Source organism: Aspergillus ambiguus (assembly GCF_047715705.1).
Source record: "Aspergillus ambiguus strain CBS 117.58 unplaced genomic scaffold BDV59scaffold_35, whole genome shotgun sequence".
In the NCBI taxonomy this organism is placed as follows: Eukaryota; Fungi; Ascomycota; class Eurotiomycetes; order Eurotiales; family Aspergillaceae; genus Aspergillus; species Aspergillus ambiguus.
Window position 1 is genome coordinate 185859 of NW_027395548.1, and position 18193 is coordinate 204051.

Below are 18193 nucleotides of genomic sequence, written 5' to 3' on the forward strand. Positions count from 1 at the left end.
ATACTCCTTACACAGGCAAATGTCACGTGATTTTTAATTGTCACAGGTCAGTTACTCCATAGTACCCATGGATAGACTTATCCGACTTTTTACGAATGCCACCCCGAATATACTAGTAGCAATTTTTGCGGGTGTGGATCCATGACTTCATTTGCTGTCGGCTGAAAAATACCGTTCAGCTACCAAAAGTGCCTAGAAACCTAGTGGTTTGGTATTGGTATTTTCAGGCTGTTCTCGGTTTGACAGTTACTTTCTCAATTGAGAAGACTATTACCTTCAGTATTATAAGTCATCCCTACCACACTGAGAGCAGGCCATTCCGTATCTCTTAAAAAATCCGACAATTCTATTCTTTTTATATCATGGTAAAACTCTACCGACACGTGTACCCACCATCAACTACCACGTCACAGCCTGTCGTATAAGTGCTAGCGTCACTGGCCAGATAAAGATATACGCCCTTCAGCTCGCGCGGGTCTGCATCACGACGCAAGGGAGTCAAGCTATACCAAGCCTCCTTCATCTCAAAGGGACAATCGCCGCTAATGGGCGTGTCAATGTAGCCTGGACTGACACAGTTAACACGAGCAAATCCAGCCCATTCAACAGCGAGGGATTTGGCCAGATGGATAACACCAGCTTTGCAAGCATTATAACAGGCCTAAACAACGTCAGAGCTCTCGCATGCAACAGCTTCGAGGTGTAGAGAATTGCATGATGGGGGCATACCTGTTGTTGCGGCACATTGGCAGCATGACCAGACATGGAAGCAGTGAAGATCATATTGCCAGAACCTTGCTTTCTAAAGATTTCACCCGCAACTCGAGCACAGTAATAAGCCCCGGAGAAATCCACATCCACAACACGCTGCCAATCCTCCAGACGGTCATCAAGCCCACCCGCCTTGGACGGAATACCTGCATTGGCAATCATCACATTGAGCCCGCCAAAGTCTTTGACAACAGCATCCGTAGTTGCTTTCACCTTTTCAGAAGTAAGTATATGATGGTTGATCATTGCTTTTGCCTGGGGAATTTACTTCGTCGAAGTTTTGTACGGAGCACTTGTATGCCTTGGACCGCACGCCAAAATCCTTCTCAAGCTCGGCGGCCAGTTTAATGGCGGTGGTTGAGCTATTGTACCAGAGTGCAACATCGGCACCAGCTTCTGCTAGGCCCCGCGCAACTTGATACCCGATACCGCCCGAGCCACCACTTATGATGACGACCTTGCCATTCATGTCGAACATCTTAAACACACTATCGGGGAGGGTGGGGTTGGGCCACCGGATGCTGTTTTGTTGAGAACCCATTTTGTGCAAAGTAGAATAAGTAGGCCGTGGCTATCGTAAAGATGTTCAAGATACGGCCGGCCGGCTTTAAAGCTTCGATATCTGACTTCCTTCATTTTTAGAACTTCACCACGTCCACCCAACACGACATGACGGACGGCGGTGTCCTTCATCAGGTGGAGCCACGGAAATGATCAGCGTCCGTATAGATCGGACTCAGACAGCAAAACATGGGATCATCTCATAGCGGCCCCACAAGTCCGTACATCGGACAACAGGCCTCCGCCAATCTTCCACGCATGGAGAATGGTATTCCCCGTGGGGTAATCACTAGCCTGCTTAGGTTGGCGTCGCAGTGTATACCCACCTCCCCCCCTGAGGCAATACCGTCTTCGGCATAACTTCTATGGATGGGAAAGCCAGTGGCGTGACCAGTTCGACTAAGTTCGGCACCTTTCCTGTCGCACCTTGGAGTATGAGCGTCATAATCTATGGCGCATGCTGTCAATACCTTGCAGCAGCATACTTTCTGGGTCAATACATATATCAAAGGCCACCCTAGTCATCCTCAGTTTCATCCCCACATCTGGCCTATATGCATCATCATAGGAACTGCTCACCATGAAAGATCAAGATATTGTCGGCGAGGCCCTAGCCTCTGTCCTTCCCCAATACAACAAGTCCTGGTTCATGGTACCTCATCTGCTTCAGCTCAACCTAATTCTCTTGGTCCCATTACTATCTTCTGCAGTTGCCGGCTATGACGGCAAGTATATTCCGTCCCAGTTTGTGCATGCTTGTCTGTCCCTAACCTCTCGGATGGCATAGGCTCTTTAATGAATGGCCTACAATCTATTTCCCAATGGCAGAAGTACTTTGGGGACCCTACTGGTTCGGTGCTGGGCGTTGTCAACGCTGCACAGTCTATTGGGAGCGTCGTCTCCCTTCCCGTCATTGGAATACTGTCAGATCGCATCGGGCGACGCTTGACATTGCTAAGTGGTGCAATCACAATAGTGGTCGCTTCAGTAATCCAAGCAGCATCTGTTCAATATGGGATGTTTGTGTTTAGTCGAGTCTTAGTAGGTGTGGGATCGATGCTGGTCGTGCAGCCTTCTCCAATGCTCATCACTGAGCTAGCATATCCAACCCACAGGGGAAAATATACCTGGTAGGTGACGGCCTAAATACATGGATTCTGTTTGTATCTACTTACCGGTCTAACGTTCCCCTGCCCAGTGCATTTTGGACAATGTATTATTTAGGAGCGATATTGGCCTCATGGACATCATATGGAACGCAAAAACACCTACACTCTGATTGGACGTGGAGAATTCCATCTATAATTCAGGCCGGATTTCCCATTGTGCAGATACTCTTCTTGTGGTGGGTTCCCGAATCCCCAAGGTGAGGATCATCGTTCAGCTATTGCGAGAAATTGTTCATCTCTGACTCATAGTCTAGATGGCTGATCGCAAAGGGCCGAAAGCAAGAGGCGGAGCGTTTGTTGGCGAGGTTTCACACGGCCGGTGATCCTACGCACCCCCTTGTACAGTTCGAAATGGCCGAAATAACTCAGACCATTGAGCTCGAGAGCCTTGCGAGCGAAACTCCTTGGTCGGCCCTAGTGAAAACTCCGGGAAACCGCAAGCGAACCTTTATCGCTGCTTGCGTGGGTGCCTTCGCGCAATGGAACGTGAGTTTCGATATGCCTTCCATCAGCTGTCTTTCTCAACTCATCACTAATTTTGTTCCTTGGTCAGGGCGTTGCTGTTGTGTCCTACTATCTCACACTTGTCCTGGACACCGTTGGGATCAAAGACTCAGACACCCAAACCCTTATCAATGGACTCTTACAGATATTCAACTTCGTTGCTGCCTTGGGTGCAGCAATGGTTGTTGACCGTCTGGGGCGACGGACATTATTCCTATGGTCCGGCGTCGGCATGCTGATATCCTTTATTATATGGACTGTTTGCTCCGCATTATTTGACCGCACTCAAGTCTCCGCTTTAGGGAAAACAGTCATTGCGTTCGTATTTATCTTCTATTTTCATTACGACATTGCTTACACGCCACTGCTGATGGGCTATCCCACGGAGATCTTCCCGTACTCCCTGCGAAGCAAAGGCATTACCGTGGATTTGCTAGCAGTCTATGGGTCTCTAATCATCTTAGCCTTCGTGAACCCAATTGCTTTGGAGAGAATTGGATGGCACTACTACATTTTCTTCTGTTGCTTCGATGCCGTTGTCGTTGCGGTGACTTGGTTCTGCTTCCCTGAAACGAAGGGCTACTCGCTAGAGGAGGTTGCCGAGGTGTTTGATGGACCTGTAGCTATCCGGCCAGGGGAGCCTTTAGGAAAGGGGTACGATGTCGGCAAGGGAAGCATCGAGCATACTGAAAATGCTGGTTGAATGAGTGTTTTATTCTGTTATTGGTTCCTAGGGTGTAGGGATGGCCATTTTATGTCGATATAGGTATTGGGCATTCGGCTGTCTAACTGTGTCTCAGCTCCACATGTATTCTACAAAAAAGATCACTGATATAGTAGCGTTCCATGATTCTCTCCATTCGGATTTTATGAAGCCAGTCACGTTGTGCCCCACTTGGAGCTCATTACTGCCCCGGGCATCGGAAACCGGAAGTCCCCCATTTCCTCTCCAAGGGTTGGTTATCTCTGCCCGGCCAGCTAGCACTGCAACGCCATCTATTCTGCTAATATGCGCTTGCTACGGCAACTAGCGCTACCGGTTATTTAATCAGCTAGCGTCAGCAATCCTGCACAATGACGGCAGATGCGACCATCGGAGGTGCCCCGGCTGTTGGACGTCTGTCCCCCGAAGGTGATGAAGAGAACCGCGCAACAGCGGACCAGGCATGCAGGGAATGCCGTCGGCGAAAATCTAAATGCAACCGAGCGGTCCCCGTGTGTCACCTCTGCAGCAAGTTCAACCGTCGATGCATGTATGAGAAGCTTACTAGAACGCCTCTTACACGGACCTACCTGACTCAGGTGGAGTCGGAACTGGCCCGGACAAAGGCTCTGTTACGGCAGTTCATGCCGGATAGATCTACGGGTGATTCTCATGAGAAGGGGCCCTTCGACTATGTTGACACTACCGCAGAGGTGGTCGGCGATGAAATGCGCTTCCCGCACATAGGAGCAGTTTCTCAACGACAACCAGAAAACTCACAAGCACACGGAGTGCCCCTATCAGCAGAGGGACCCCAAACGGGACATGTAGAGAATAGATCATTAGCAAATGCGGTTCGTTCCAACCATGATGCTATTCCCCCTCCCGCCGTCGCGACACATTCCTACTCTGAGAATGCCGAGACGTCTACCCTGTCAGGTCCATCACAGATTGGGCACCCTTCGCGAGGGACTATGCGGACGAGCTCTGTCTCTCGGTCTGTTGGGACCTCTGCACTCTCATTGGAGACACCTCCATCATCGACTAATTTTGAATGGGACGAGAGAACTGGGTCAGCGAACGGAGACCGGTTTGTCGATGGTATGGCCAGTCTGACAAGTAGATCAAATGAGGGAGGATATCTTGGTAAGTGACGCTATTCATGAGGCTATTGCATGATGGAGCTGAGTTCCTGGTTAGGATCTGCGTCTGGTGCTGCGCTTCTCCGTCTGACAAGTACAAGATCAACCGAAGACATCAATACTTATGATGCAGACGTGCAAGGAGACTACCATTATCACCCTAGCATACCGTTCACGCCGACGTCGATGTCACAGTTGGAGCCATTTATCGATGCATACTTCGGCCTTTATCATTGTTCATACCCTATAGTGCACGAAGCCACTTTCCGAGCACAATTCATGGAGATCATCCCCCGACCATCCGGTAATGCATGGCATGTACTCCTTTTCGTCATGGCCGCTATAGGTGTTTTTGCGAGCGCAACTCACCCAACTGAAGTTGATCTTGCTCTTTTCGATGCTGCGAAGGCGAGGCTATCCATCGATGTGCTGGAGTCCGGCAACTTGGTGCTCGTACAGGCCTTGACCTTGATATCGAACTACCTCCAAAAAAGGAACAAACCTAACTCAGGGTACAACTACATGGGGCTATCGAGGCGTGTAGCAATAGGGATTGGCTTGCATAAAGAATTCCCGACGTGGGATGCCAGTTTGCTGACGCTGGAGATGAGACGAAGAGTGTGGTACTGCTTATACATTTTCGATATAGGGGCCATCATCACCTTCTCCCGGCCGCTTGATTTTCCAGAAGATGGTGTCGATGTTCAACTACCTCTAAATGCCCATGACAGCGTTAGTCTACCTATAGGAACTTTACATTGAGCACAAGACTAACCGGCACAGGACATTACCGCAGGAACGAAGAGTACTCCAGATCCTGCACAAGAGACAACGATCTACACCCATCTCCGAGCCCAGGCAACCTTCCATCGAGCGACGAACCATATATACTCAAAAATTATCACATTACCGTTCCCATCTGCTCTTGAAATGATGCAACTGGACGACCAGTGCATTGGGAAATGGCTCGAAGAGCTACCCCCCTTCTTTCAGGAAGAAGCCATCCAACCCCCCAAGTTCCGCCTTTGCCATGCCATTCTGCGCTGGCGATATCGCAATTTTCGGTTATTGATGTACCGGCCTTTCCTTGTCGGCCGACTCATGGCACGAATCGAACGGGGCCCGGAGGATACTCAGGCGTGGGGTGACGCTCACGTAGGGGTCGCAATCGAGCGTTGTCTAAACACAGCCCGAGAAGAGATCCAGCTTATTTCGACATTCTGGAAGCATGAGGAGAGGACGATGATGGCATGTTGGTATGGATTGTACTTCATGTTCCAGGCAGTCCTGATCCCCGTGATATGTTTGCGCAATGATCCTCAGTCATCACTGGCAGAAGGCTGGCGGGCCCAGATCATGCAAGCTGTCGAAGTCTTAGAGTTGATGGTGCCGTTAAACCCTACAGCAAGACGTTGTTTAGCAGTTATCCAATCCCTGTGTGGGGCCTATCTCCATCCGAACGTTGACGGATGGGGTGGTCCGACTGAAGAGTCACCACAGACACAGCTGGCAAATCTGTATCCCCTTATGTGGCCAACATTAGAGATAGGTCAACTCGATGGTACAGATACGATAATGTGAGTTCTTCCCTTCTAGTCTTTGCCGTCTGCTAATGCTCCTTCAGACAGGAATCTACGATTATGGATTTCATGAACCGTCTTCCGGGACTAGAGTAGATGTTTTGACTCCTGGCAGGTTGCAATATCATATGACGAGTTACCAACACGACAAGACGGTCTCACGAACTTCGTTTCCATTCTGATTTATGACGTAACATAGAGAATGCGTGATCTTATATTTAAAAGCCTCATTCTAAGGCAGGGTATATCCGCCATCAATGACTAAATTCGCTCCAGTCATGTAGCTAGAAGCATCTGAAGCACAGAAGACATAAGCCTATGGGAAAATATGTTAGCTCCGAATATAGCTTTGTATTTAGGGGAGCGTACCCCTTTCAATTCATAAGTTTGTGCCATTCTTTGAGCAGGAATCATGTCCATCCATTTCTCTCTCCACTCTTGCGGATGGATATCAAGGATTTCCGTGGCAATGAATCCTGGTGAAATGCAGTTGACTCGGCAAAAATCGACCCACTCAACTGACAGACACTTTGCTAGCTGGACGACACCCGCTTTGGAGGCATTGTACTGCGACATACAGAGTTAGTCTCGACCATCGACGGCACACAAAGTCTTGTCTTACCGCGGCTTGTTTCTGGGGAACATTGACTAGAGTCGCGCTGACGGAGGCTGTGAAGATAACGTTACCGTTTCCTTGTGCCTTGAAAACCTTTGCTGCAGCCTGGGCCGAGTAGAAAGCACCATCTAGGTTTACATCCATGATCTGCTTCCACTGTTCCGTGGTGTATTCCTCAGCCGCAACGCATGATGCAACACCGGAGTTTACCACCATAATATCGAGTTTTCCAAAGTCGCTTTCAATCTGCTGGACTGCGTCTTCAATAGATTGCCGATCTGCGACATTGGCTTGGTATGCGCGGACATTGACTTTGTTCTCCGAAGCAATTTCCTCAGCAATCTTACTAGCCGTGGTAGAAGAATTATAGATTATTGCGACCTTCCGAAGCCTATTATCAGTATAGGAATATGGTTGAAAGGACATGAATACCGACATGAGCACCTGCTTCTGCCAATCCTCTGGAGACCTCGAGACCAATTCCACGAGCTCCACCTGATTAATTTTTCAGCTCAGGTGTGCCATCAATTATATGCATGTGTCCTACATACCAGTCACTGCTGCCACCTTACCTGTAAGATCAAAGGCCTTCGATATATGTTGGTTTGGTGGCTGGGTGAGGACCATTTTCCAGGTATTGTCTTTGCCGGTTGATAGTGTGTATGGCAGTTGGTCAATCCCTTGCTATTGATTATCTCCAGTTACACGTTCGGCATTATTTAACATATTGCCACTCCTGGCAATTTCTGTTCACGGATCAAGCCAGTCTACCGGACGGACAGGACCACGTACCCCGTTCTGAGTGCCTCCGGATTCGTGGGTCCAATCCCCATACATACAGGCCCACTCGGAGGCCCTCTCCGTCGGCGCATGGACTAACGGACGACAAAGTCCGTCTGCCGTCATCGGCTGGTATGGCCGTCTCCTCTGATCGACCAGGTGGGGTTCAAATCTATCAAAGTCGATCTCGATCACTGCTTGTGGGTCAAGGATTAATTGGCTCTTGTGCTTGGATGGTACCTCTTAAGAGCACATGGCGTGATGATATCAAATAGGAAATACATACCCCCAGATATTATTCCCTTGACGTGTTTGTAGAACCAAATTGCAAGCGTTTTAGACCGAAACAGGCCCTAATAGATCGTACATCGAAATTAAATCAAATGTTGTTGATACTACCTGCTAAGAATCATCTGATAGAAGAGATACTAGACCATTAAATCACATTCTCAACACTCTGTAAAATCACATCGGGTTCGATCCGTTTCTCGAGTATCGTCATCCCATTCAAATAATCATTCGCGTCAACTCGTCGATATCCATTTTCCAGCGTCTCCTCAATGCCCGCTGCGACATGCCGTCTGGCCAAACGGCCTCTAGCAATCTGAAGATCGGCGTCGATGAACACTTTATAATCAACAATCTGAGCAATTTCTTTCCACACAGGTTCATCCAAGAGTAGATAGTTCCCCTCGACGATCACAATTGAAATATCATCCGTTATCTGTATGCCATTCTCGACCGGGTCTTTCAGCTTATGGTCAAATGTTGGAGCATAAATGGTGCTGTCCTCGTCTGTTCCGCCGGCTGAAGAGAGAGACCTCGAAGACATCAGCGACCCCGACGACAACGAACTTTGGTCCGATACTGAGGCCCTATCTGCCCAGGAACGCAGCCGTTGCATGAACTTCACGAATCCAACCGCATCAAAAGTCCATGGCGCCCCGCGGCGGATGTAAGCCTCCTCGCGGTTAGGAAGGTGGTCTAAAGTCGAACGCGGTAGGTGAAAGCCGTCCATAGACAGGAGGGAAGCACGAGGGGAAAAGGATGATGGCTGGTTGAGGGCGTTGACCACTGCTTCCGCAGTAGTTGTCTTCCCAGAGCCAGGGATTCCGGCAACGGCCACTAGGTACCGGTCTTTGGGATGTGTTGCTGCTTTCCTCCGAATAGTTTCGGCCAATTTGGTGTATTGTTGTTCCATCTTCCCTTGTAAATGAGTCAATCATGATATTTCCTGGGGACTTATAGAGCGCAATTACCATATATTTCGCGAGTCTTCTCTATCGCTCCGTTCGTTTGGTATTTAGAGAATTATACTGATCAGAAGCCTAGATCCCCTCGACACTTAATATTCTGGTGCTATAAGTTAAGTAAACTTAATTGCTGGCTCCAACAACGCTCACCGTACCGTGTTAGCATGCGTTGCCGGAGAGGTGTACTCCGTGTGCCAGGTAGTGTACGGGAAGCAGTGGTCCGCAGTATGCCTTTGCGCATTAGAACGTTTTAGACGCAGTTATAACGTCATGCATTTATTTCGTACTTTCGGTGGCCCCCTGTTAACAATAATGCCATTAGATTTGCCCTGGGAAGTAGCTTCAGCTTTGGCGCGACCCAAACAAATTGTAAAAAATGACAGTGTTTACTGCAACTCATTTTAAGAGCTATACGAGTTCAGGATATATTTGCCCCTATATCCTTTATTGGACGAGCAATTATGTAACTGCAATATTACATCCCCATGAGATTGGAAAGGCTCTCTTCTGTATGTTTTCTGGCAGTAGCATGTTTGTACCCGCTTTATCTCCAGACCGAATGTTGGCGGTGTGATCGATTGAGTTTGGTACTACTTCTTAGTAGAAATACAATATTGGTTCAGACCGTTCAGACCTTCTATTGCGAACCTCAATACCCATGCTTTCTATAGAATTTGCTTTTCGTTTTGTTTTGTCTACCCTCGGTATCCATGGATGATCACTTTGATCACATTTTCCCTCCCTTGCCGTACTAGCTCAAAGGCATCTTCCGCATTTTCAAAAGTGTACCGATCAGTGATAAGTTTTTTCACATCGATCTTTCCACTGGCAACCAAGTCAACGGCAGTCGGGTAACAACCAGTGGTGTAGCGGATAGATCCGCGAATGGTGAGATCGCGAATGCAGGCGGTAGTAATGGGGAATGTTACGTTCTAGAGCATATGTCAGTTATCCATCAGAAACCACGTTTTAAACGATTGGGGGATATATCTCACTTCTTTGCCCATACCAGCCTGAACATACATGCCTCCTTTCTTAGTCAGATGCACTCCGGTCTGGATGCACGCTTGGGCGCCTGTAGCTTCAATAACCACGTCGGGACCTTCTCCTAGATCAAACTGCTTCTTGATCATCTTGGCGAGCTGTTCACTCCACTCGGAGTCATCGGTGCCTTCTGGCTTCGCCGGTGGGAGGAAGACCCCATCAGCACTGAAGGATTTGGCAAAGTCCAATCTAGACTGACTGATGTCGACGCCGATGACCTTCCGTGCAGCATATGCTTTACTAACGGCCTGGCAGAGAAGACCGATGGGCCCGCAGCCGAAGACGACAATGTTTTGATTCGGACGAACGTTCCCGACTTTTGTGATTTGCACTGCGACCGCCACCGGCTCTACCATCGCGCCCTCCTCAAGGTCCATGTGGGCCGGAATGGGGTAGCAGTAATCCGACTGGGTGATATAGTACTTTGATAGCGTTCCGTCGTGTGGTGGGGTGGCTGCGAAAACGGTGTCGGGACAGAGGTTGTAGGAGCCACTACGGCAGTAATCACAGCTAGGGTTGATGTCAGTCGGCAGAATCTTTGACAGGGAGGCAGTACTGCGGAGCTTCCAGGGTAATGAAGGTAATTGCGTACTGTCTGCAAGGAACACCCGGCTCGATCGCAACTTTCTGTCCGACCTTGAGGTTCTTCACGGCGGATCCAACCTCCTCGATGACTCCGGAACTTTCATGGCCGAGAACGATAGGGGACTCTAAAACAAAGTCTATGCGCAGTAGTGAGTGGGTATATCCTGGCTCAATATTTCTCGAAGTACGAACCGCCGATTCGGCCCCGTTGCCAATAATGGACATCGCTGCCGCAGATACCCGTTTCTGCGACGCGAACGCGCACATCCCAGGGGTCTTTGAGGGCTGGAACGGGTCGTTCCTCGAAGGAAACGTCCTTTACCGCTCGCAGAACGAAAGAGGGGTTGGTGTCCTGTTGGATCTTGCGGGAGCCGATTAGTGGCTTTATTTCTTCGAGGACAGGAATGAATATGAGCTACTAACCGTCATTATTGATGAATTCGCACAGATGAAATACTCCGAGGAAACCAAAATGGATTTTACTTCTGCTGATATCATCTGTCCGAGGATTTTATATCTGGTATACTCCGCACTCCGCACGTTGATAACATCACTGCGCGGACCCCCGCTCCGTTGCTTCGGATGCCCCATCCCGTCCACAACGGGCCTTCTGACCAGGTCTTTGACGGACTTGCCTTAAAGCTAAGCTCCATCACAAGGGCATATTATTTCCATGATAGGGTTAGTGTACAGTTCCGGCTTAAGGGTTTACAGAGTAGGGCTTGCATGTACATAGAGGAGAATGGACACCCCGTTTGTTTCATTTCTGCCCCGATGCTGCCTCCAGTCTACAAGATCACTGTTGGAACACACACACTAGTAGAAATGCCGTATTTCCTATCTTTCTTCAACAGGCTAAGCAGAGATTGGTTCGCTCGAAATACAGAAATCAGCGTGATGCAAGTGTGATATACTTCTGTCTGGGAGACCCGTGACTTGGATGATGTCATCATGGCCAGCTCACTTCTTTCTCGTCAACTTCAACCTCAACTTCCTTCCATTTCTCCCCCTCCCACCAGCCATCTTCTCGAGATTCTGGCTCTTTTGTCTCCGCATATGAATTTCATCTATTTATTGTCATAGGCTCAACATTCCTCGTCTCGTTCACCCGCCCAGGGCGTGAATGAAACGCTAGCCATGGAGACAGCTCCCCTCACTTTGGTATGCCTTCGCGAAGCCCAACCATCTACGCCCGGCGCCCTTTCTCGTATACATGACCTGACAAACATGCTGGAACAAGGCTCATACCCACGCTCGAAATGCAGTTCTCGAAACCCGCAAATCGAATCCTGTAGCCGCGAGCGAGGAACACGATCTGGCGGCCGGCGAGTTCGCTACTGCTGCCCAAAGCAGCTCCGATCGCGAAGTACGCTCTACAATCACTTTTCTACTGTGACCTATGCAAATGGGCACTAACACAAGATGCAATAATGCTCCAGGCTCTTCGCGCCCTCCAGCTTCTCGAGCAACACCACAAAAAGCTCGCTCAAATCCTCCGTTTCCAACATGAGCACCCGCCCACCGCTTCCTCGACTGCGGGATCGACCGACACCGTTACTATCAAGACCTCGTCACAGACGACAGATGCGCAGCAACAGCCTCCCAGACTGACGGCGCAAACTCGGCTACCCGCGCGCGAAACCTCATCTATTGCTAGTAACTTGGCTTCCGCACGGGGTATCCCGGCCCAGCCGCGTCGTGCCTCCCCAGCGTCCCCAGCCGTGTCCGCCCAGCAAGCCGGCGCAAAGATGACCGATGGCCCGACCAAAATTAGGACGAGCGAGAGGCTGCGTAGTACACAGTCACATGGGGCGAAGGACCGGTCGAGTCGTCAGACTGCTCCTAGACAACCTTGGTCTCCGCCATCTATCAGCCCGACAGAGATCACGTCACAGGAATACGTGCCCCCTCCCGTTGAGTCTCTACGTCCACGAGGTAAACAGTCCTTGACCGACGAGGGATTCCAAAAATTTTATTCCACCTTCGAAGGCCTTATTTCGAAGCTGTCCGCTCCGCTGGCGTTCGCCGGGCTTCCGCTAGGGATGGATGGATCGGGCCAAGCCGAGTCGAGCCGGAAATCGCCCGCGGAGACACGAGTTGACCGACAACATGCCACCTCCGATCGCCATTCCCCCTCTACTGATCCAGACATCAGCAAAATCTTCTCTAAGGCGGCCTTGCAGGCAATCCGCGACTCATCCGGCCAGGGAACAGGGAATACGGCGGAATCGTTCTATGTTGTTCCAACAACAGGCGGCACAGTATCGTATGCTTCAATCCTTGCGCGGCAAGGGAAAGATGTGCGGCGGGATAGTCTTGACGCAGATGATGAGGACTTTGTTGATGCTTACGAGACTCCTGCGTCCCCGGAACTTCACCGGAGCTTTTCTCGTAGTAAAGGAAAGCCCGGTCGCGGATCCGAGAGATTCGCCAGCCTGGAAACACCCAAGACGATGGAGGAACTACAGATGGAAAACCAAGCTCTCAGGCACCTCTCCGATACCCTTTCCAAGCGGCTCCACATGTGGGAAGTCAATGCGCAATCCTCGTCCATGGCGCTGCAACAGTCCCTCAAGGCCATGCATCACCAGAATATCCCATCACCGGAACAGCACCCGCAGTCGTCACCGGCCGTACCATCACCTACTTCAACTCTGTCTGCACCTCCCCTCACAGAGCAAGACCAACGCATCAAGGAGCTCGAGGAGTTGATCAAACACGGTGAAAAGGAACTGGAGAAGGTCGGCCGTGAGAACGCGAAGCTGCGCGATGTTGTCGGGCGGTATCGAGAACGATGGGAAAAGCTGAAAGAAGGAGCTAAAACAAGACGCGCTGAAGCCATATCTAGCGCTGACAGACAAAACAAAGCGGAGGCGTCACCTGTGCCTGCTCCAAACGAAAGTCCCAACCCACAGGCTGGGGCGAGTATGGGCCAGGAAGCAGGTCATGACACGCAGGATGATATCAAACCTAAAAACGAAGCAGGGCAACGAGCTGATCCTTCCGATAGCTGACAGCGAACCGGATTGCTCTCATGCAGACCCAAAAAACTTGCAACCCCACTAAGTTATTGGTCCATCAAGTTTTACCATTCTATCATTCCATTCGAGGAGAGACGAAGTCACGAATCATGTTCACGGAAGTTGATGATCAATACAAACACAGAAAAATTCAATCACCCCCAAGTAATCTCCATGCCAACCCTCTGACCAGCAAAGTCACTGCACGTAGAAAGTAGCATTTCCACGGATATCCTCCGAGCTACTGCCGACCAGCACATTGAAGGCACCCGGCTCGACGACATACTTCATCGCCGAATTCCACAGCCCAAGGTCCTTAACCGCGAGTTGGATCTTCACAGTCTTCGTCTTCCCCGCGGGGATCACCACCTTCTCGAATCCCTGCAGCGCGCGGTTTGGCACGACAACCGTCGCGATCTCGTCTGCGACATACACCTGTACGACCTCGGCTCCATCACGCTGACGGTTGGTATTGGTCACATCCACACTCACGGTGACCGTGTCGTCTGCCGACACAGTAGTCTTATCTAGCGTGACCTTCCCGTACTTGAACGTCGAGTAACTCTTTCCGTAGCCGAAGGGATACCATGGCGTGGGCGATCCCAGCACATATTGGTGTCCGAAGACAAGGCTGCCGTCCGCTGCCTCGTAGCCCGAGTCCCCAATCGACCGTCCGGAGTTCAAGTAGTCGTAGTAGATCGGCAGGTCGCCGACGTAACGCGGGAAGCTGACGGATAGCTTACCGGAGGGATTGTAGTCTCCGAAGAGGACGTCCGCCAGGGCGTTACCGCCTTGCTCAGAGGGATAGAACTGCTGGAGCAGCGCGGACGTCGAGTTTGAAAGCCAGGTCTCGGTGATGGGCTTGCCGCTGGAGAGCACGACGATGGTGGGCACGCCGGTATCGACAATGGCCTTGATGAGAGGGGCTTGAGCACCCACCAGGGAGAGGTCATTAACGTCCACATGTTCTCCGGTCCTGTCGTCGTAGAGTTAGCCCGTGAATTCCTTACGCATAAGGCCTGGGCATAGGAAGAGAGGTAAGGCAACGTACGTGGCGTTCAAACCCTGCCAGAGTTCCTGCTGATCGCGAGACCAAGTGCCGACGACGACGATAGCGACGTCGGATTTCTTCGCGGCGCTGATCGCTTCGTCGAAGCCGGACTGGTCGTTACTCCAGCGCTCGCACCCCTGGGCATAGTGCACGCGTGCTTTCTTGCCTACAGCTGCTTTGATGCCGTCTAGGGGCGTAACTCCACGGTACTGACTCTTATATACGACGTAGTCGCCATACTGCGGCTGTTAGTTGCTGTCTTTTGCAAATTCTGGAGCTGTCTGGGTGGTGCGCACATTCATGAATCCATGGGCCATGGGACCGATAACGGCAATGTCGCCCTTCTTTTTCAACGGGAGGATACTGTCGTGGTTCTCGAGAAGGACGATCGACTCACGGTCGAGCTCACGGGCAACTTCGACCGCCTCACGGCTGTGGATGAGCTTTGTCCATTCACTCTCGGGGGCGGCTGGGTAAGGGTTCTCGAAGAGACCCATCGCAAACTTGGCACGAAGTAATCTTGCAACGGCAGTGTTGACTGTCTCGATATCAAGCTTTCCAGACTTGACAAGCTCTGGGATCTTCTGGAAGTTGCTGGTTGTTTGTCAGTATTGCCAGATACTGCGCGGCAACTGTGGAAACGTACAAAGATCCACCACCCATCTCGACGTCGTTACCGGCAGGAAGGGCTTGGAGAGTGACAGCTTCCATGTCGATGGGAGAGCTGCGGCAGAGCTTGAAGGAGTTGCATAGTCTGTCCGTGCCTCCGGCATCGCTGATCACGTAGTAGTCATATCCCCATTCCTCTCTCAATATCTCCGTGAGGGTGTGGTAGTCACTGACGGCAGGGATTCCATCGTACCTGGAATTTGTTAAGAAATAGAATCAGAGGTACAGGAAAAAAGGACGCACGAGTGGTAGGCGCTCATGATGCTCCATGCTCCACCGTCCATGATGGTCCGTTTAAACGGTGGCACATATCTGTTGCTGTCAGTCCGAGTCCCTATCGTGGAATTGAAGCACATACGTTGAACGGAGGTACCGCTCGCCTCCCTTCACGGGGGCAGTATTGATGCCCTGCTCCGGCTCACCGAATCCTATGAAATGTTTCACAGTAGCAGAGACGTTCGTGCTTTGCAGTCCCTTGGTGTAACTAAAGCCCATCTCACCAGCAAGGTACGGGTCCTCCGAGAACATCTCCTCCACCTACGTGCGGCTGTCAGTAATTACTGGTTCTCTTGATAAGCAGGGCCGGCAAACAAACTCGACCGAAACGCAATTCGCGTGCAAGATCAACGACGGGTGCGAAGAGCTGGTTGACACCCAAGGCGCTTGACTCCTGGCCGATGAGACTTGCCATTTTTTGGACCAACTGTAGTTATTCTGTCAGCAATACTGTCAATATAATTTTTGGTATGTCTGCATCAATACCTCCCGGTTGAACGAACACCCATATGCAATTGGCGAGTTGAAGATCGTTGCATTTCCGAGGAGGAAACCGTGGATTCCTGAATTTCACCATAAGCATACGCTGCCACGTAAAGGGTCCATGATCAGGCTCACCCTCGGTCTGAACAAGCGCTGGGATACCGAGTGTCGTATTTTCCATGAGATAGTCCTGAGCTCTCTTGACGTTCGTAGCAATCCAGTCCCAAGAAACGGGGTATCCAACTGAGTGACAATTAGTACACCTAACAGAGAAGACTTCGTTTTGCCTACCGTAAAAGCTCCCCGCCTTCATTTTCATGTTCTGTACCAGACCAGTATAATTGAACGCACCGCTAGTGGAGTTCATCCAATTGGTGATGTCTCCTGCAGAAATGGTCAGCTCAGTGTCCCGGGACAAACTCTTCAAGACCCCAGAAAATACCCTGCATCAATTGTGCCATCTTATCTTCAATGGTCATCCGGCCCAGTAGATCAGAAACCCGATCGTCAATTGAGGCACTGGGGTCTTTGTAGACCGGTTTCGAGGCATCGCCAGCAGTAAAGCCCGACAAGAGCCCTAGGAGCAACAGCCCCTTGGTAGAGAAGCCAGCCACCATTTCTGCTTTTTTAAGAAAGCACCAGTCGTTGGTATCGCCAAACTTTCAAGCGCCTTGTCGCAATGGCAGAGAAGAAACCGGAGAAAAATATAGGTTATGAGGAACGACCCCCGTTTTATCTCCGAAGTGGACTGGCAGTCTAGGCATTTCTAGGCCGTCATGAACTCGGGGAAAGAGGAGAAAAGTAGCGAGCTCATGAAAATCGTAAGGTTGACGCATGAGCCAGCCAAGCGAGGTTTAGATTGACTGTCAAGACAAGTCGGAGATGAGTCCGGATCAAATACATCGCTAGCGATGCAAACACATGGACAAATAAAGAGGACTTGTGGTCGAACGGAGCAATTAGCACCGAACTAAGTGGACCAGCAAAACGTCTCTGGGGGAAACGAGGTATTGAATATGGGGTTTAGTCGATCCGAGCCCCTCGGGTGTGTATCTTATGGGGAATGGCAGTGCGGATAAATTCACGGGTGCGGGAAATGAGGGGGTCAAAGACCCTTGTAGTTTGTATCACCAATCCTGGATTTAGTCAGGTCAGTGGTGGCAGGCTAAAACAATTCCCACGTATCAGGAATTTTCGAGGGGCCCTGTTGCAGGACAAGGGCGTAAGCTTATGCATGGGTTAGTTTGGATCGGGTTAAGTGGCTTGTATATCGAATGCCAAAGAAGCTCAGCCACTTCGCTCTCTCTCTAACAATGTTCCCAGGATATTGCACTGAGAAGGACAATGTGTGGCTCCGAACAAACTTAGTCTGACAGTTGAACATCCAGTATTAGGATCATTGTCATCTTCCTATAAATATGGAGACGGGTTGAAACACAAGTCCACTACCGTAGCCATGTATTTACATATAGTTTATCTAGCTGGTATCAAAATTGATTCGGCATAGATACCATGCTTTTATGGGCCTAATTGTGAACTAAGAAATAACCTATATCGGAGCCTACCAGAATAGCTTTGCTCGTTGCTTCAGGCTCAGGGGAATGCAGCCGTTGGTTTTCGCAGAATTAGAGAAAATAAGGATGTGGAGCAAGGTGACGCAGTTATATAATTGAAGATGTTGGGGTGCATCCAAAGAGCAATAAAGTAACTTTTGTCTGGTGGTTTGAACGTCGTCGAGCTTGCAGATGGTCGCCGATGCGGTTTTTTTTTAGGTCGGAATTTGGGGTATTACCATCATTCCCAAGCTAGGAAACACTCCGCATAAAACGCGCCTGTTTGTGTACTGGCCCAGATATCTCTAGTTTTCTGATACTGCTATTACTACGAGTCGATCGGTTGAGAAGACTTCACATTGAGTGATTATCTCTGCCGATCATGATATTGTCAAATCACTGTGAAACTGATAAGATATTTTGTCATATTTGA

At 50.1% G+C, this 18193-nt stretch overlaps 7 protein-coding genes across 7 annotated transcripts; 3 read left to right on the top strand and 4 right to left on the bottom strand.

Moving 5' to 3' along the window:
* Window positions 1–223: 223 nt before the first annotated feature.
* Window positions 224–1492, bottom strand: BDV59DRAFT_209883 (uncharacterized protein; the record flags this gene model as incomplete). The annotated part of the gene is made up of 4 exons (XM_073695472.1): window positions 1040–1492; window positions 730–984; window positions 394–661; window positions 224–228 (listed from the first exon to the last, which is right to left on the bottom strand). Exons 1-4 carry the CDS (start codon window positions 1310–1312, stop codon window positions 224–226), a joined length of 801 nt encoding a protein of 266 aa, XP_073544880.1. The 5' UTR covers window positions 1313–1492.
* Window positions 1493–1912: 420 nt separating this feature from the next.
* On the top strand, window positions 1913–3708 carry BDV59DRAFT_195234 (general substrate transporter; the record flags this gene model as incomplete). Its single annotated transcript, XM_073692525.1, has 5 exons — window positions 1913–2057; window positions 2120–2462; window positions 2531–2698; window positions 2756–2987; window positions 3055–3708. The coding sequence occupies 5 exons, from the start codon at window positions 1913–1915 to the stop codon at window positions 3706–3708; spliced, it is 1542 nt and encodes a 513-aa protein (XP_073544881.1).
* A 250-nt stretch (window positions 3709–3958) lies between these two features.
* BDV59DRAFT_185293 (uncharacterized protein) lies at window positions 3959–6692 on the top strand. Its single transcript, XM_073690828.1, has 4 exons — window positions 3959–4854; window positions 4909–5582; window positions 5634–6427; window positions 6475–6692. The coding sequence occupies exons 1-4, from the start codon at window positions 4080–4082 to the stop codon at window positions 6524–6526; spliced, it is 2295 nt and encodes a 764-aa protein (XP_073544882.1). The 5' UTR covers window positions 3959–4079; the 3' UTR covers window positions 6527–6692.
* BDV59DRAFT_204716 (SDR family oxidoreductase) lies at window positions 6663–7673 on the bottom strand (the record flags this gene model as incomplete). The annotated part of the gene is made up of 5 exons (XM_073694512.1): window positions 6663–6746; window positions 6800–6997; window positions 7053–7427; window positions 7483–7541; window positions 7598–7673. 5 exons carry the CDS (start codon window positions 7671–7673, stop codon window positions 6663–6665), a joined length of 792 nt encoding a protein of 263 aa, XP_073544883.1.
* Window positions 7674–8262: 589 nt separating this feature from the next.
* BDV59DRAFT_204717 (uncharacterized protein) lies at window positions 8263–11137 on the bottom strand (the record flags this gene model as incomplete). Its single annotated transcript, XM_073694513.1, has 6 exons — window positions 8263–9027; window positions 9832–10011; window positions 10075–10633; window positions 10716–10845; window positions 10901–11069; window positions 11132–11137. The coding sequence occupies 6 exons, from the start codon at window positions 11135–11137 to the stop codon at window positions 8263–8265; spliced, it is 1809 nt and encodes a 602-aa protein (XP_073544884.1).
* Window positions 11138–11721: 584 nt separating this feature from the next.
* On the top strand, window positions 11722–13852 carry BDV59DRAFT_185300 (uncharacterized protein). Its single transcript, XM_073690829.1, has 3 exons — window positions 11722–11869; window positions 11949–12074; window positions 12148–13852. Exons 1-3 carry the CDS (start codon window positions 11846–11848, stop codon window positions 13720–13722), a joined length of 1725 nt encoding a protein of 574 aa, XP_073544885.1. The 5' UTR covers window positions 11722–11845; the 3' UTR covers window positions 13723–13852.
* Window positions 13825–17047, bottom strand: BDV59DRAFT_99930 (putative beta-glucosidase). The gene is made up of 11 exons (XM_073697486.1): window positions 16650–17047; window positions 16499–16591; window positions 16343–16450; window positions 16211–16287; window positions 16044–16151; window positions 15807–15985; window positions 15692–15760; window positions 15426–15641; window positions 15076–15373; window positions 14780–15018; window positions 13825–14704 (listed from the first exon to the last, which is right to left on the bottom strand). The coding sequence occupies exons 1-11, from the start codon at window positions 16822–16824 to the stop codon at window positions 13927–13929; spliced, it is 2340 nt and encodes a 779-aa protein (XP_073544886.1). The 5' UTR covers window positions 16825–17047; the 3' UTR covers window positions 13825–13926.
* Between the last annotated feature and the right edge of the window lie 1146 nt (window positions 17048–18193).

Excerpts from the sequence above, each read along its gene's own strand:
- BDV59DRAFT_185293 (XM_073690828.1), top strand. The coding sequence starts at position 4,080 with ATGACGGCAGATGCGACCATCGGAGGTGCCCCGGCTGTTGGACGTCTG. Across the intron at positions 4,855-4,908 it reads AAATGAGGGAGGATATCTTG|GATCTGCGTCTGGTGCTGCG; the intron begins GTAAGTGACGCT and ends GTTCCTGGTTAG. Across the intron at positions 5,583-5,633 it reads CTCTAAATGCCCATGACAGC|GACATTACCGCAGGAACGAA; the intron begins GTTAGTCTACCT and ends TAACCGGCACAG.
- BDV59DRAFT_185300 (XM_073690829.1), top strand. The coding sequence starts at position 11,846 with ATGGAGACAGCTCCCCTCACTTTG. Across the intron at positions 11,870-11,948 it reads AGACAGCTCCCCTCACTTTG|GCTCATACCCACGCTCGAAA; the intron begins GTATGCCTTCGC and ends TGCTGGAACAAG. Across the intron at positions 12,075-12,147 it reads AAAGCAGCTCCGATCGCGAA|GCTCTTCGCGCCCTCCAGCT; the intron begins GTACGCTCTACA and ends ATAATGCTCCAG.
- BDV59DRAFT_99930 (XM_073697486.1), bottom strand. The coding sequence starts at position 16,824 with ATGGTGGCTGGCTTCTCTACCAAGGGGCTGTTGCTCCTAGGGCTCTTG. Across the intron at positions 15,761-15,806 it reads GAGCGGTACCTCCGTTCAAC|ATATGTGCCACCGTTTAAAC; the intron begins GTATGTGCTTCA and ends TGACAGCAACAG. Across the intron at positions 15,642-15,691 it reads ATCATGAGCGCCTACCACTC|GTACGATGGAATCCCTGCCG; the intron begins GTGCGTCCTTTT and ends AACAAATTCCAG.